Below are 17,783 nucleotides of genomic sequence, written 5' to 3'. Positions count from 1 at the left end.
ACTGGAAACGGTGAGTAGTTTTCTGAATTATACGGTCACATACTTCCTTGGCTTCAGTTTTCTGGGATTCCATTCTCCGTCGCTTGCTGACTGGTTCAGGAGGAACCTCAAAAACCAGGTAGACGGCAGCAGCAGTCGGACACTTGAATTACCAAATAGGCCTACATTGTAAATAGTTCCGAGTTCTTCCACAAACAAGCATTCTCTCGTTACCCTTTACTTTTGCAATCTCCAAGCTGTGTTGTGCTGAAGCTGACTACAGCACTTCCCCGCGTAAAAATAGCCAATCAGGGCAGTGATTTCAGCTTCGCACATGCGCATTAATTGTCTACATTCTCATGTAGAGTTTTGAGTAGCACATTGTACACCCTGAGGCACCAAAGAGCTAAGAGTGAAGACTAAACACTCTGTAATGCGTCATGAACATAACCACGGGAAATTGTCAAATGGCAGATCAGATACTATGGTGGTATTGCAAATACATTACTTGAGCCAAAATTATCATTGTGCTGTAGCACTGTAGCACATAAGGACGGGCCGCCCCTGCTGCTAACAGATCTCGAGCTAATACTGAAGAGAATGACGCATATAAATATCTACACCAAACCGCCATTAAGTATATGAAAAAGACTCAACCTCACTTGATTAATAACTATAAAAATATTTTATTTTTAATAACAATATTATCTTACGTAAGTTTTGTAGTCATATATACTATGCACATTCGCCATAATAATATATCGGTAATTGGGAGATAACCATAATTAATGAAAAATAGTCACATCATGGCATTAACTATAATAATATTTCATTTCTAATGGTAATAATGTCATCAAACCACCTCAAATTTTGTAGATTTTAGTATCCAATACACAGCTGTACTCAGAAAATTACACACCGCAGAATCAGATCCGTGAATTATTTTTAGCAAGTCTTTGAGTTTTTAATAACCAATTTAATTTCAGCTCTAAATATGTCAGCCAGACGGCGGTGATGTCAGCAATCTGCAGGTCGTGGCCTTCGTGTAATATCTTATTGTTTATTGTAGTGTGTTTGTGTTTTGTTTTATTCTGAAAAGCCATATTTTTCAAAACTGACGACAGATGGATTTTGGAAAATAGGAAAATAATGTAGGAAAATTGACATTTCACTGAAAACTGCAATTTTTCTGAAAAACTTTGGGTTCTAAGCTTCAAAATGAGGAGTCATTTATTAAAATCCGTTCAGCCGTTTTCCCGTAATGTCCATTACCAGTTTAAATTATATATAGATGTAAGTCATTGTTAACTGAGGTGTACCAGAAATCGGACCTTAGCCTGAGGAATGGGTTAAGATTTCCAAAAATGTAGAGTAGTCTTTCTATTCAAGAGAAATATAGGATATTCAAGGAAAACATTGCAGATTGATGATGATGATGATGATGATGATGATGATGATGATGATGATGATGATGATGATGATGGAGAATTATGATGTCAGTTGTTAAGTATACAAAAACATGTACTGGGTATTCAGTTCAAAGTGTGTCATAGCTCACTGTATGCCGTCATGTGGCTAGCCGATGAGCCTAGAGAATTCAATCTTCCTACACTTCCGCAGAGGTGTATAACCTATGAGGCAGAGAAGTTGCCTAGAAAGTACGGCGTTCATTCTGAAGAGTACGTGCCGATACGTACGGTAACGCCGGTAGTGGCAGGAATGTGAACTGTTTGGAAATACGTACTGTCGAGATATGGGGAGAGGGTTAAGACGATTACTTACGTATTTGTTGACATTAACTTCGACGGTCAACATGGACACGGAGCATTTGATTTGTGTTGTGGAATGTTACCGTACGCAACCGATGATAACAAATACCCTGCGTACGACTTGCCCGCGCAAAACACAGTTCGAAAGAGGTTATGGTAGCACACAGACCGTACAGACCGCCATCTGTTGCTACGACGTTCAAGTTATACCGTACACGTTCTAAACTTCAGATTGAAGAACGCCTTATATAATAGGCAACTTCTCTAACATATAAGCTGAAACTCGCTTCAAATCGGTGACCCAACAACAGTGACGTCATGACACACTTCGAAATGAACACCCAGTATTTCTACTTTCAGTGGTCTTACTTCTAACTCGTAAATATTGGACTAGGCTACACATTTAGCATTTTATTTTTACTAGTTTTATTGATAACGTTTAATGCATAATACACTTCGAGCTTTTAATGTAAATTTACATGACTAAATTGTATTTTATTCTACCGTTTTATTCAAAGTGTGGCTACTAACAGCCTTCATAAATATTAGAGGAAAGTATAATTATAGCTTTCTGCAGGTATTTGTTCTCTTGTCACATATCAAACCCTCTGCACATGGTCCAGTAGCTGCAGGCCCTCCAGTGCGGTCTCCAAAGTAGCAGAATTGTCCTTCTCCTGGAAATGAAACATTTCAAATTAGCTATATTAAATAGCCTACTAGCCGTACCCGTGCGCTCCGCTGCACCCGTTAGAAATAAATATAAAGTAATTACATAATTAAAATAGGACATTTGATCCAGGGAACATTCGTGTTTGATAGAAGGATAACTCGTTTATTATGTTACTTAAATTGTGTTAAAAAATTAAAAAGCGATCATTTTGATCCAGAGACCACTCATTTGGTCATAAAAATTATTTTAGGAAATAAAGGAAACGAATGCCTATCAAGTTTTCTGTGCATAAGAAGCTATTTTAATCTTACCTCTCCTCGATTCACTCAGAAGTTACCGTAATAACATTATAGCATTATGTCCACCTAGAGAAACTACACTTTCCAATGGTGAAATAATAATTAATTATACAAATCGGTTAATATAGCTTCCGATATTACTTCATACAAACACAGAAACATTCTCTGTAGGCTATGTTTCATAGCTTTCGATTGTTGTTGTCCAAGGCCCCTTATAGACGAAGTCATTTGTTTTTTATTTCATTACACCGCCTTAGACGGCGTTGTTATTGTAATTTTGAAATTCATTTATCTCATTAAATATCAGTCCTATCACAATTTTGCGTGGAATAAAACTTATCGGAAATTATTTTTAAAGAAACTTTTGCTATGTAATATTTTTCATGAAAATTAATAATAAGGGAGAAATGTCGATTTATTTAATTCATGCCCCCTTATAACCCCCCTTTTAAATAAAATATTTTGAATGCCATATAGCCTAAATTCTAAGTTACAACAAACTTAATTTATATTCCAATTTTCATACAAATCGGTTCAGCCATTATCACGTGAAAAGGTAACAAACAGACAGACATACAAACAAAAATTTCAAAAGAGCGATTTTCGGTTTCAGGGCGGTTAATTATATATGTTAGGACCAATTATTTTTGTAAAATAGAAAATTACCAGAAAAATTTCGGGTACAGATTTATTATTAGTATAGATAGATTGTAACGTACGTTCTCAAAATACTTGTTTCAAATGTAACAAGTACCGAGAAAAAAATTGTGAAAATTGTTTAACATTACCTTACAACATATAAAATGAGGAATTAGTGTAAATTTTCCATATCGCAAAAATCTCAATCACTAATCTGACTATCTTACAAGTTAAACACCGAGAATATATTATCACTGAATCTGTCGAAGCTATATGAAATAGGCAAAGACTTGGCTGGTTTTACGAGGACTGGATCCGTATGCTGTATGTAACGATCCCGACCAGTAGGGTTTCTCGCATGTGATAACGAAGATAGAACCAATCTTCGAAACGTCGTGAAACTATATTTTGTGCGAGATCGTGCGTATTTGCTTGTTTTCCGCACAGAACCAATACGCGGTAAGTGTGAAATACCACATTCAGTATTCCCAACGTAACACACATAACAATTTCCCTCTTCTTACCGCTTAAGCGCGACATTCATTTTACTGCATTAGGCTTTTAACATATTATTTTTAGAGACGTTTAACATAGTAATAATTATAAATTGGAAACTTACCACTGCAATTTCACCTAAATTGCAATGTTAATTATTGTTTTTAAACATTTACAAAAATTAAGTAAAGTCTACTACTTCACGAAACTTATTGCATTCCTGAAACAAGTAACATTAAGGAAGTCGTGAAAAAATCAACAAGATTCCAGATGCCGATGTTATTACTGCAATATGTTATATAAATAATTTTGTTAAAATATTAAAATGAAAAATAAATCATTACATAACCTTACCGTTTGTTTTAAGTTCGCATTTATAGACTGGGGGGGGGGGAAAGACAGACGTATATCACGGCCTGCTGGAGTATAGTAAACACAGAAAATATTTTATAGCAACAATATTGAAGAAAGATATTTTGGTGTTCCGAAGTTGCCGTCATTAAACAGAAACCAACATGGAGATTTCATTGCAACTAATTAGAAATTCGTCTTTCAGGTATGTAATAAACGATCTTCGCACAAAATAATGTACGATACACGAGCGGTATGTTTGTTTTCATGTTCTCGGAAATTAAAAAAGCTCAACTACGTTTCGCTTTTTCAATCTTTTCCTCGAACATGAAAACTTCAACATACCGCTCTTGTAACGTATGTTACTATTATTACCAGCAATGGAAAAAGTCCACGCCACTCTGTCAACAAATATAAAAAATGTAGTTTCGATAAAAAGGTAAATTTGTGAAAACAGCTGCAATACTGACTTAAGGAGCAGGCCTGTATAAAAATCGCTCCTGAAGCTGAAAAAAGACGTGGAGGCAAGTAACCGCTTACTGAAGATCCCAAGGAATATTTTAGTACAAAAATCCGAAAAATGTTATTTTGTTTTTTTTTTTGTTTTTTTTTTTTTGTAAAAAAAATCAGTCCTAGTATCCGTTACTCATGCAACATTCGTATAACTGAAGTGAATATTGCAATCTCCAACAACTGAATAGGCTAAACCTGGTTGGTTCACTAGATCATTGGTTTTCAACCAGTGGTCCGCGAAATTATTTTGTTGGTCCGCGGCGAAAATTCGTAGATTTCAAAATTAGTATTAGTTCTTTTTCGGTAATTATACAAAAAACAGAGTGTCTATGGCCCATGCCAAGAATCTGTAGAGTAGAAATACGAAATAAGACCTCTGCGCAAGTGGTATGTGGGAGGGCTAGGGTCAATGATCGCTCTAGGTGGAGTCATTGGTTGAACTAAGCTACCAATCGCTTGTAGGAAGGGGATCATTCCTATCTGAACACTCTACCACGAGCATCTTACCCCTTAGCGGTCTCGAGCTGATGCTACCCGCAATACACTCCGGCACAGATAGACTTCAGTTCAATTCAATTCAATTTATTTGGCCATTAGACATATAGTTTTAGGCTTCGTCAGAATACATTGAAAAAACATATAAATACATTTTAAAAAACACTAATAACAGAAACAGTAAAACTTAAGTAATACAATGAAAACATAAAATAATTTGAAACTTTTAAATTGAAGAAAACTAACTAAATTGCAATTAAACTTATTTATTAAAATACAATTTCATACAAATTTGTGTTGAAAACTCAGCAACAGAATAAAAAGGATTATTTAATAACCAATTGTAAAATCTAGTTTTGAAGCTATTGATTGGTAATTTATAATATTGACTTGGGAGCTTATTGTATAATTTCATCCCCATAATTAAAACGTTTGTGTTGCTCTTGTGTAATCTACAATATGGAATATTAATTTGTTCACTATTTCTAATTTCATGATCATGTATATTGGCCACTAATGAGTAATTGTCGATATTTTGTCGAGTGTAAAGTACTAGATCATATATATACAAATTTATGATTGTTAAAATCTGTGATTGTCTGAAAAGTGGCCGACAATGTTCCAGATAGTTTGATTTACATAAAATTCTAATGGCTTTCTTTTGTAAAATCAAGACGCTTCCAATTTTGGTTCCATTTCACCAGAAAATTAGGGCATATCGAATTATCGACTAAAAGAAAGAAAAGTAGGCACATCTTAAATAATTTTGAGAAACGCAAGTAGTTAAGACTTCGACCCAATGTGCACCAAGTCTCTCTACAGATTCCTAGGATGGACCATATTTATCTTTAATATAATTTTATAATATTATCTGAACTTTTCGCATACTATGCGGTCAACTCCAAGCGGAACCACCAACAAATTTTAAACAAGCACACTGCCATTTCTCTGTGCAAATAACAAACCGTCCGTTGACATCACGGACGACGTGGACTGTCATAGACTCACTCTTCAGGAGAAAGATAATTTAGCTGAACTTTCATCTGATGTAACTCTTAATTCTAAATTAAAAAACAAGCCACTCAATCAGTTTTGGTTATCAGCATTTGGAGAATATCCCGATCTCAGAAGAAAAGCATTGAAATCACTAGTGACTTTTTCAACCATATATTTCTGTGAAACAACTTCCTGTGCTGTTCTGTGTACCTGAGACAAAATATAGGAACCGAATGGATGTTGATGCCACCCTCCGTCTTGCAGTATCTACTTTAGATCCAAGAATCGACAAGATTTTGGTGAATAATGGGTAGAACGGAGAAAAATTCTCTCCGGCACCGGAATTCGAACCCGGGTTTTCAGCTCTACGTGCTGACGCTTTATCCACTAAGCCACACCGGATTCAAGTTCTGATGCCGGATTAAATCCTCCTCAGTTTGAGTTCTACCTCTCTGTTCTCCCTAAACTGAGAAGGACTCAATCCGGCATCAGAATTTGAATCCGATGTGGCTTAGGCTAGTGACACTTGTAAGGGCAGACTCACCGAGGGGCTGGACGCAGGCATCACAACAGCCGCAGGGAGAGCCGTGTGGCTTGAGGACGGCATCGCCGGTGCAGGGCGGGGCGGTGGTCAGCGTGGAGCAATCCACACGGTCGCAGTAGTCGGGGATGCAGGACGACTGGCACGCCACTGCAGCCACACACACGCACAGCACTGCTACCCACAACGGCTGCATCTGTCACACAAGAGCACCGCCCTCTGAAAACTGCTCCAGTATTACTATAGAGCAGTGATGTCAACTGATGCCCATAGGAGCAAGCGCGCGCTTTAGAGCCCAGGAGAGCCTGAGCGCTTTACAGCGGAAAGGAAAGAGACAGACGAAAGAGGTGGTATATGCCGCTTGGTCGAGCTATATACAGGGATGGCCAGCACTGATTCAATGGATAAAGGGAAGAGAACTTATTAAAACTGTATCCATGTTAATTTTTAGATTTGTCTGAGAAGTATAAGTGCATTATAAGAATGTAAGTTTTAATTTTAATGCTCATTTTTCACAAGTTTGATTTTTTATTCAAAAGGAATATTTTCTCAACTTTCTTACAGAAAAGTGAAATTTTCAAATATGTTTGTTTAGTACCCTTACAGGTACTAAAACAATGTTTTCGTAAATCTAATATATCGTAAACACGTATTACTGAAAATAGTGTATTAAATGGTTGAAAATATTCTCAAGGAAAATGTTTGTAAGGAAATGAATTAACAAAGCAAATACTGTTACATCAAAAACAAAAGATATGTGCCTATGTGTTGGTACAACGTCAGCTCTATAGCTTGAGCAGATTTCGAGATAATTTAATATTTTGATAACAGAAAGTTGCGCACCAATATCACCTAAAAGCATAATGCGATAAGAGTTTTATTATGTAATATTAGTTACAGTTAAAACATATACCTAGACAACTTTGCTTTGTACTATAATATTGTTTTGATTACTTTTATAAGGCTGAAGATACCATCAATATCAATTTCAACTTATCATGTCATATTCAGTGTCTTTTTTTGGGATAACATTTTCTTTATGAATGATGTGTTTAATTCACTTAGTACAGTATAGTTGTAGTTATTGTGGAATTTGTGTGAATATTCCTTCTTTATTCTTTATTATGTTATTAACGTTTAAAACACAACTGCAATATTAGGCTAAGAAATAGGTGTTAGTACTTTTGTTTTACGGACAATATAGAAAATAACAAACAGAAAGAAGCCATATAAAAATAACGACATAAAATTTCACGTTCCATTTTAAGTTTGTGCACCACTGTTTTCTTAATCCAACAGGCTGCTTATTCCTCCTAGCATACCTAGCGCTTAATGCCTGCGCACGACGTCAAGGTCAGAAAAATGCGCATGCTTTGACATCACTGCTATAGAGGGTCGTACTGAAAGTCATGGCCAACACATTGCTATAATTTCAATTTAAACAATGTAACAAAGACGATTATATGATATAATCTACAGACTTTACACTATGTATTGACATATTGTGACGTCATTAACTTCTATCATGTGACCATAGACAATCTGGCCTATACGAACTCCGCTGTACGTTTCACTGAAATAATAATAATAATAATAATAATAATAATAATAATAATAATATAATAATTGAATAATAAAATCCCGCGCATTTTGTTAATCTTCAATACTGGAAAATAATTGTGGCTCTAGGCAAATTACTATTAAATTTCTCATGTTTGGCTCTCATCTAATTTCCACTGAATCTAAACTCTACCAAGATTGCAGTAGCCTACATGGACCCAGCCTACCCTATTATCATCACAGAGTTGGACATGCTTTGCTGATATAAAAATGTTTCTATTGATGTCCTTCACCCACATTATTATTTTCTAACACTAGATCTGATACTCTCTGTAGAGACTTTCTTGAATGAATCATAGTTCAGACCCAGACTTCTTCGAGTTTCTCAGCATATTCTATTTCATTACTCTCGGATAAATTGGCAATATTTTCTCTTAGTAGTTCCATACACATTCCACCATTTCTTCAGTATCGCAATATCTTCCTACAATCACTGAATGAAGTAGTTTGAAAATCACTTCAGAAAAATTTAGTACGTTACCTCTTTTTCTCCCCACAAGATGTTCTTGTTTTGAAAACAACGAAATATTGACTGAAAGGAAAAAGACAATGAGCTTGTAATTTATAAGCCCCAACTTTGTTTCAAGTACTTCTAGTAAACTGTTGTGCTTTCATATCATTGATGACGTCATTACAGGATAAACTCGGAATTTCACAGAAGCTGAGTCACGGGGTCGCTTACTGCGTTTCTTCCTAATGTTGCGAATTATGAGTAGGCCCACAGTTTCCTGCGTCTTGAATTTTTATTCAGAATTTGAAAAATCCCACTTGTGGTCTGTCGTACCGTTTTTATTTCGATAAAGAGACTTCACGTCAAACGTATAAATCTCGAGGTTTAAAAGAAAGCTACGAATTTTCTCTTTCGAACTAGAAACATTTGTTGTTCTGCAAATTTCCAGCTTAAAGAAATCTACAGAATCTTGTTTTTCAACCATATCACGGTTTCTTACGCCTCCCGAATTATTATCTGAATTAAATATTTTACAAGTCTCTAGCTTAGAGAAACCTACAAATTCTGTCTTGCGAACCATTCGAATAGTTTACTATTTTTTATTCATTAGATCATACCTGCACAAACAGCGCTCAACGAGCGCGCGGTCATTCGGAGCGGGAGAGCCGTGTTACAGCTCGCCGAAACGGAGAGGAAGATACGTCAGAATGACATAGATTTGCTATAGGTAGAGGAGAGGGAAACAACCACTCAGCTATCTAGTGGAGTGCAGTGTGTAGGCCTATTCTCAGTACCCTTTCACGTTGCTTACCTACTGCTACAGTACAGTATGGAGGAATCTAAAAGACTGAACGTAACATTTAACGATTTACAGCTCGAACTTATTGATCTTCATTGTGACCTAAGGGCTAAAGATCGTTTGAATAATACTACTAGCCTGGTTGAGTTTTACAAGACTAAACATTAGCAATAATATCCACGACTACACAAGCTGGCTGTGAAAATGATTGCTATGTTTGGCTCAACATTTATATTTGTGAGCAACTGTTTTCTATAATCAACTTTAAAAAGGCAGACATCGAACATTTGTAACTGATGTTTCATTATGATCAGTAGACTACTGTTCCTTTCAGCTGCCAACAGCATAAAACCTCGTTTTGATGTACTGATAAATAAAAATATAACAAAATGATATTTTACATTTAAGTAGCTATAGAATTTCTATTACTTCTGTAAAATTAATATTTCTTTATTAATTAATAATAGTCCAAGATAGTTTTGCAAACACTGAACGGGAATTCATTTCATAAACACTCGTAATAGTACTTTCTTTTGTGTACATTTTGTACGAGATCACCCCTTCTTCCAGTCCACCCTTATACAGAGCGCAGTCAATATCTGCCTCCGCTCATGAGCTGTGAGCCGGCTCGGAGAGCGCAAACCTTGTGCAGACCTACATTAGATGAAATTCAATAAAATAAGAAAGTCTATGCCCTCTGCGTTTTATTCATATGAAGAAAATTCTTCATATTCTGTAACTTTCCACATTTAAGACACCTGGCGATTCTAACTTGCGAACAGTGTGTGTAGTTTCCTGTGTTTTGAAGTCCTAAATTATGAAATATGCTAATTAATATTAAAAAGTAAGAATGCTTAAAATTAGTTTTGTACTTTTGACACGTAATGTGTTTTATATCACAAGTTTAGTATAAAGTGTTTGACAAATGTACATTGGTTAAAAATGCCTACTGAAGGATGCACTGGAAGGAATGGTGAACGGGAGAAAAGTTCGGGGCAAAATAAGATATGAGATGATAGACGGCATTAAGATACGATATGGATCGTATGCGGAAACTATTAGGAAGACAGGAAATAGAAAAGACTGGAGAGTGCTGGGCTTGCAGTGAAAGATCTACCTTTGGAGAAAACTAAGAATGAATGAGTGAATGAATATAAATAACATATCTAGCTTTTATTGGTGAAAACTCACCACATTTATGAAACTCCTTACAAGCTAAATTTTCAATGATATCGGTATATTATTAAAAGATAAAAGGTACAGTTGAATATCATTTACTTCCAAGGACTGAACCCATGATCCTTCCCGTCTTCATTGCTATAGGTGAGGAGGCGAGACCTGGCATGTGAGCTGTGCGAGAAGGGAAAGAGTGAGCTATGATAAAGGAGCTTCTTTTAATGTTATACTGATCTACCAACACGAAAGTTGATCTCAGGCTAAAAACCTGACTTTTCTCTCCATCATAGCCACCGTTCGAGGATTTATTGCTCGTGACAATTTTACCCATCATGCATGTGCGCTACCTATCGGATTATGCTATGAACTACTCGGCGTTCGAGCGAAAACGTCCGATGCAGACCTCTGACAGTTGAACATTGGAGGCAAAATAATGGAGAGAAGTGCTGAGGAGGACCAGAATGTAAACGAAATTGAGAAACGGAACTGAACTGCGGGGTGTTTGGAGAATCCCGTGCTGTGTACATATCTGCTGTCTCAGCGCCAGATTAATTTCCAGAGCAGCCACTTCCTATACCAAATCCGCAACAGGTTCCCAGAATAATGTTTCCATGTGGCCTTCTCTGAGGTGAACCCCAGCGCTATCTCTAGCAGGAGGGGGGTGTGACAGATATGGCGCTGCCGGAAATACCCGCGATAAATCCTCTAGTAGCGATAACAAAGCATTACTTATACTCTGTACAGTTGCTAGCAATGCTTTAGAAATGAAAGAATACCTCATACCTACTCCCTTTAATTTCTGCATTCACACATCTCGTAGATTCTTCTTGTTATGAATAATTCATTTGATGTGTAAATATGATTATGATATATTATTAAATGTCTGTTATTTTGAAAGAAATGTCCAGTTGTTCATCAATTTTTTTAGTAGGTTGTTTTACGACGCTTTATCAACATCTCAGGTTATTTAGCGTCTGAATGAGATGAAGGTGATAATGCCGGTGAAATGAGTCCGGGGTCCAGCATCGAAAGTTACCCAGCATTTGCTCATATTGGATTGAGGGAAAACCCCGGAAAAACCTCAACCAGGTAACTTGCCCCGACCGGGAATCTAACCCGGGCCACCTGGTTTCGCGGCCAGACGCGCTGACCGTTACTCCACAGGTGTGGACTTGTTCATCAAGGAATGAACTACAACAGAGTTTCTCAAACTACGGTCCGCGGACCACCTGTGGTCCTCGAGGTCTGCCCTTGTGGTCCTTCAAAAAAGACAGAAGAAAAAATAAAATTCGAACGAATTGCATATCACATTGTAACTTAAAATCTCAGAGTTTGGAAATTACACATGGCAATCGAATTTCACTTTTTCTCCCAATACAGACATTTTATGAAATTTATTACCCTACCCGTCTATCGATTTCCCACTCTACTATCAGCAACAAAAGAGGGATTTAAAGCACTATATACATTCCTTCGTACCTGTCGTCTCGCTTCATTTACCTTTCTTCCCACCACAATCTGAACACACGCTCTCGTCATGAAACAATACTAACAATACCATCCCATCGCACCTCCTCATACTCATCCTCTTTCACAATAGCCCTGCCAAGACTCTGGAATTCGTTACCTGCTAGCATCAGGGACTGTCGAAATAAAATTGAATTCAAACGCAAACTTACTAAGCACTTGGTCAGTAATTGAGACTCGTTCAGACATAGTTTCTTGTAAATAATTCTCTTAATCTATCACAAAATATTTCAATATCCGGTAATTTCATCACTATAGATTTTTGTTATTCTAGGTTTAATTTGTAATTCAGTAAATAAGCTACAAAAATATTCTTTGTTCTTAACTTCTGCGATAAAATGTCTAGCTTTCATTAATCAGGTAATCTTGTCGTACTTTAATTTTTATTGTAATTGTAATTGTAAATTTAATATTACTTGTAATTTTATTGTTCATATTATAGTTGTAATCCCCTGGTAGAGGGGCAGAGAAGGCCTGACGGCCTTATCTCTACAAGGTTAAATAAATAAATACTAAATACTAATGCTAATAATATATACGTGGTGTTTCTCGACATTTTTTCCCTGCATATCTGGCGCCGCACCTATAACCCAACCAGGGACCACCCAAATTCATAACAGGACCAAAGCACCGAATCTTAATTCAATTTTAAAATATAAGTATACTGGTATTAAAATACTATGCTACGAAAAAGATAAATTTGCTTTCCAAGGGAACAATAGTAAGATGGTCCGCGGAACTGTTCTAACTTTAAAAAGTGGTCCCCACTTCAAAAAAGTTTGAGAAACTCTGAACTACAATATACTCTCGATTATCCGGGATAATAATAGGGAAGAGGTACCCAAATAATACGAAAAAACGGATAATACGAAAGTTTATTATTTTACCTAAATAGGCCTATTTGGTGAACAAATACTTTTAAATCTATAATTAACTTCATATTTACTGCAATACACACAGTATGTGAATATCATTTTACACATAAGATTAAAATTCACCTACAATTTAAGATTATAGAAAACAAAATTAAATTTGTTTTCCCACTCCCTCAACAGGGAACCGTTAACCTCCAAGCAGCAAAGCTTAGATCACAACGTACCGTTTTAATTTGTAGTCCAGTATAATTTCTTCATGATTTGTTGTCACTTTAAATTGATAAAGTGACAACAAATTATATATTAATAAGTAATAAATTATTTTCGAGCGTAAGCCATGCGCGGGTAATGCGCAAACCGGGTGAACCGCGTACAGATAATTCAAGAGTATACTTACTTATGGCTTTTAGAGAACCCGGAGGTTCATTGCCGCTCTCACATAAGCTTGCCATCGGTCCCTATTCTAAGCAAGATTAATCCAGTCTTTACCATCGTATCTCACCTCCCTCACATCAATTTTAATATTATCATCCCATCTACGTCTCGACCTCCTCAAAGGTCTTTTTTCCTCCAGCCTCCCAACTAACACTCTGTATGCATTTCTGGAATCGCCCATACGTGCTATATGCCCTGCCCATGTCAAACGTCTGGATTTAATGTTCCTAATTATGTCAGGTGAAGAATACAATGCGTGCAGCTCTGCGTTGTGTAACTTTCTCCTTTCTCCTGTAACTTCATCCCTCTTTGCCCCAAATATTTTGCTAAGCACCTTATTCTCGAACACACTTAACCTCTCGAGAGTATTAAATTAAATTATGGTTTATTTAACGACGTTCGCAACTACCGAGGTTATATCAGAGTCGCCGGTGTGCAGGAATTTTGTCCTACAGGAGTTCTTTTACATGCTACTAAATCTACTGACATGAACCTGTCGCATTTAAGCAAACTTAAATGACATCGTCCTGGGCCGGGATCGAACCCGCAACCTCGGGCACAGAAGGCCAGCGCTATACCAACTGCGCCACCCAGAGCGACTCTCGAGGGTATTCTGCACTTCTTTTCATCCTCACGAATAGCGGGATCCCAATGTATGTGCGGAAAAAGATCAAATCTTGAAAGGAATAACGGAAGAAAACGTACTATTAACATTTTGTGAAATACTGAAATATTATGAAGTTGTGAATTATCGACATTGTACAACTATCTCCTTATGCAGACAACTGAAATTAAATTTGTATCCAAATAGGCTATAGTTTAACAGACGTAACAAAATGAAACCATTAGAGAGGAATATAAAAAATATTTAAATACTAAAATAAGGTGTTGTAGTGAAAAATACACAAGCCATATGAAACTAAAGCTTGAACATAGTGCCTACTATACAGAAACAAACGGGAACTCTCAAACCAAAACAAAAACACAGCCAAGGGAGATAGATCCAAATTAAGATTAACTGATCAAAAACCAGAACGGGAGTCATGCTTAACACTGGAGGAAGGTCCTAACGATGACAATGCACTGACAAATACATCACTGCCAATACCGTGTTTGAAATGTAACAAAAGACGCCGACAACTGACTTTCATTAAGGGGACACTTCACTAAAAATGGCAACTTTTTTTCGAATCACTTTTTTCAATCAAATTTTGACGGCATGTTTACTAAGTAAAGGATTAACAAAATCCAAATTTTGAGCTCCAAAATGTTTCTACCTTTTCGTTTTTTTTTATTATTATTTTTTGTAATTTTCAAACCTAAGTTTTTAGTAAAAGAACTCAATTTTTAAGCTTTGCTTTTTTTGGTTACATTCACAAGACATAGAGAAACATTTCTATGCATTTATTTTATTAACTCATTTCTTCACTTTTATATTTTTTTTAATTAAAAAATCTTTTTTTTCTACAATTCGTGAAAAAAATAAAATAAACTAGCAGCATTTTTCACAACATAAATGCATAGAAACATGCAGCCACCAAATAAATACTTGCAGTAAAAATTTCATCCAGATTTATTAATATTTAACATAAAAAAGTCTATGTTGAATCAAGAAAAATAAACTTACGGAAAAATGAATTTGAAAGTAAAATGAATAAGTATATAAATTAACATTCTCCTCCGCTACATTCATCTAGTAACTTCAGGGATTCAACTTTAGAACACAAAGTTGCTAGATTTGTAATCAGAAATTTGTAAAAAAATAATTTTTTGATGAAAAAATAATTTTGACAGCTCTTTAAATGTCACGCCCCCTTACAGAATTAATTTAAAAAAATGTTTAAACATACTTGTAATCAGAATTGAGCTAAATCCATTTTGGGTACGGAAATAAACATTCTAGAGAAGTGAAATAGCCAATAAAATTTTTTTGGAAAATTTTCATGATTTTGAGTGGAATCAAAACTACCTACCTGATGTCAAAATATTAACGACACGTGAGTTTCCAAAGACAATAGACACTTTCGTCAGGCACTGGAATGAGAAATCGAAGTTAAGAGCCTGTTTCCACTATAATTTAAACGTAGGGGAGACTGTTGTACCTTTAAACACTTTTCACATTTTATTATTTTTTAATTTTAGGAAATGAAATTTTTAAATAAAAAAATACACGAAATAATTATTGAAGATTCCTTTACAATGTCCTGTATGTATTTTCCTGTTCTACACATCTATTAAGGATGGAAAAAATAAAATGAAGGAATATGTAATGTGTTCAAAGGTACAACAGGTTCATGTACCTTGGAACATACTCTCTTGTAAGTTGGAACACATGAAATATAGGTGGGAATATAGCTGTAAAAACTGACAATCATATTTAAAATGTATTTGCCATCATAAACCAGAGCAAGCTTCTCTGATTGAGATTTTATTTCCTGGAGGAGCAATAACTGCTTCAACAGCTTTCTTCAAGGCATCCGGATCAATTGGGGGCCTCTTAACTCCAGACTTACTTTGTGCCATGATCTTAAAATAAAAGAAGAACAAAAACCGATAGTCTTGTGTACCTTGGAACATGTTCCATGGTACAAAATGTTTTATGTTCAAAGGTACAAGAGGGTGCACGTTTAAACAAATATGACTCCCAAAACTAGAGATTCGAATAAATCATGGAAATTAAAATATGTTATTACTCACCAGATGATAGGAACACACTGTACTTAATGGATAGTAACAAAATATAATCTGATTTTGTGTTAGAAAACGTATATCAATGAACGAAATGTTTACTTTTGGTACGGTACTAAAAAAGATTCTTTTGTTTACAGAACTCACACTTTGTAATGAGTTAAACCGAAACTACGACCAGAGCTACTTAGCGGCTTTCTCTACAATCTATTTCAGTTTGAGTCCTCTAGATAGTAGAAAAAATAAAAAAACAAAAAATGTTCAAAGGTACACTATGCTGAAGGTACAACAGTCTCCCCTACACAAAAATTTATGAAATTGAGATACAATGTTGAAATTAAATTACAAATTAAAATAATTACAATCGGCACCAAATTTATTTTGAGTGAAGGCAGATGTTAGAAGAAGAAAATTTTGCTAACCATTTGTCAGCGTGAATCGCTTGACAACGGTCCATCTTGGAGGGTGTGTCTATACTGAGTAGATTTGATAGTATTGGCAGTGTAGATAAAACAAAGAAGCGCCGTAAAAATCGCTTCGCGGAGACAGAGGAAGCACTCAGACGGAAAGGATTTGTAATGAAGATCGGAGCAAAGTGAAATCTGGGGCATAAAATGTGAGCACTTAATGAAACTGAACCGGGATTTTCCTACAGGCTGTCCCTTTCAGAAATTCCCTAGTTGTAGAGTATATTTTCTTGGGAAGTCGAAACTTAGAAACGGGTCATTTGTGTTTCATAAAAAAGTTCACAAAACTCTTATAAAATTATTATAATACTTGATCGAGCATATTATTTTATGAGTTTTGAAAATGTATTTACTTATATAAATTCAGGTTTTCTGTTATAAATGAAGAAAGACAGCTACTTTTAGGAAAAATAGTACATTACGCAACGAGCCTATAATGGTAGTAATTAAGACGCGAGTATATTTATGAAACGAGCGCAAGCGAGTTTCATAATTTTCATACGAGCGTCTTAATTACCATTATAGGCAAGTTCCATACGACTTTTTATGCTCGACCATATTTCTAATTTGAAATTATTCATAAGTATTCATGTTATTCTTATCTGACTGGGGAGCGGAACTGACCTTGTGCAATATCTCGTAAATTGTGAGATGTGCGCAGACGCGAAAGTATTGATTTTTTCCGAGGAACAAATGGCATTGACCTTGATACAATCTAGAGAGTAAAATAAACATTAATCTTGATATAACCTTGAAATTGATTTAGACATTGAAAAACGAGATGAAAAATTGAATTTATTTGAATATTATTTACAATTAACGCTAATTATTATAGTAAGAGAACATAACCTTCTGCGACAGTATTGGATTTCCAGCCTCCGTGACGTTTCGATTTTGTCTTTCGATTGCATATCCGAGAATAATCGATACTTGCGCTTTCATATTGCTACAACGGTGTTTTCTGATTGGTGGAACACCTGAACTTTAATGAATAGGTG

The 17,783-nt window shown here is 35.7% G+C and overlaps 1 protein-coding gene across 1 annotated transcript; it reads right to left on the bottom strand.

Annotated features, from left to right (window-relative positions):
* Window positions 1-2,144: 2,144 nt before the first annotated feature.
* Window positions 2,145-9,005, bottom strand: LOC138706796 (uncharacterized). Its single transcript, XM_069836507.1, has 3 exons — window positions 8,849-9,005; window positions 6,751-6,943; window positions 2,145-2,422 (listed from the first exon to the last, which is right to left on the bottom strand). Exons 2-3 carry the CDS (start codon window positions 6,941-6,943, stop codon window positions 2,310-2,312), a joined length of 306 nt encoding a protein of 101 aa, XP_069692608.1. The 5' UTR covers window positions 8,849-9,005; the 3' UTR covers window positions 2,145-2,309.
* Between the last annotated feature and the right edge of the window lie 8,778 nt (window positions 9,006-17,783).

The sequence above is a fragment of the Periplaneta americana genome, chromosome 1 (assembly GCF_040183065.1).
Source record: "Periplaneta americana isolate PAMFEO1 chromosome 1, P.americana_PAMFEO1_priV1, whole genome shotgun sequence".
In the NCBI taxonomy this organism is placed as follows: Eukaryota; Metazoa; Arthropoda; class Insecta; order Blattodea; family Blattidae; genus Periplaneta; species Periplaneta americana.
This window is presented reverse-complemented; position numbering and strand designations above follow the sequence as displayed.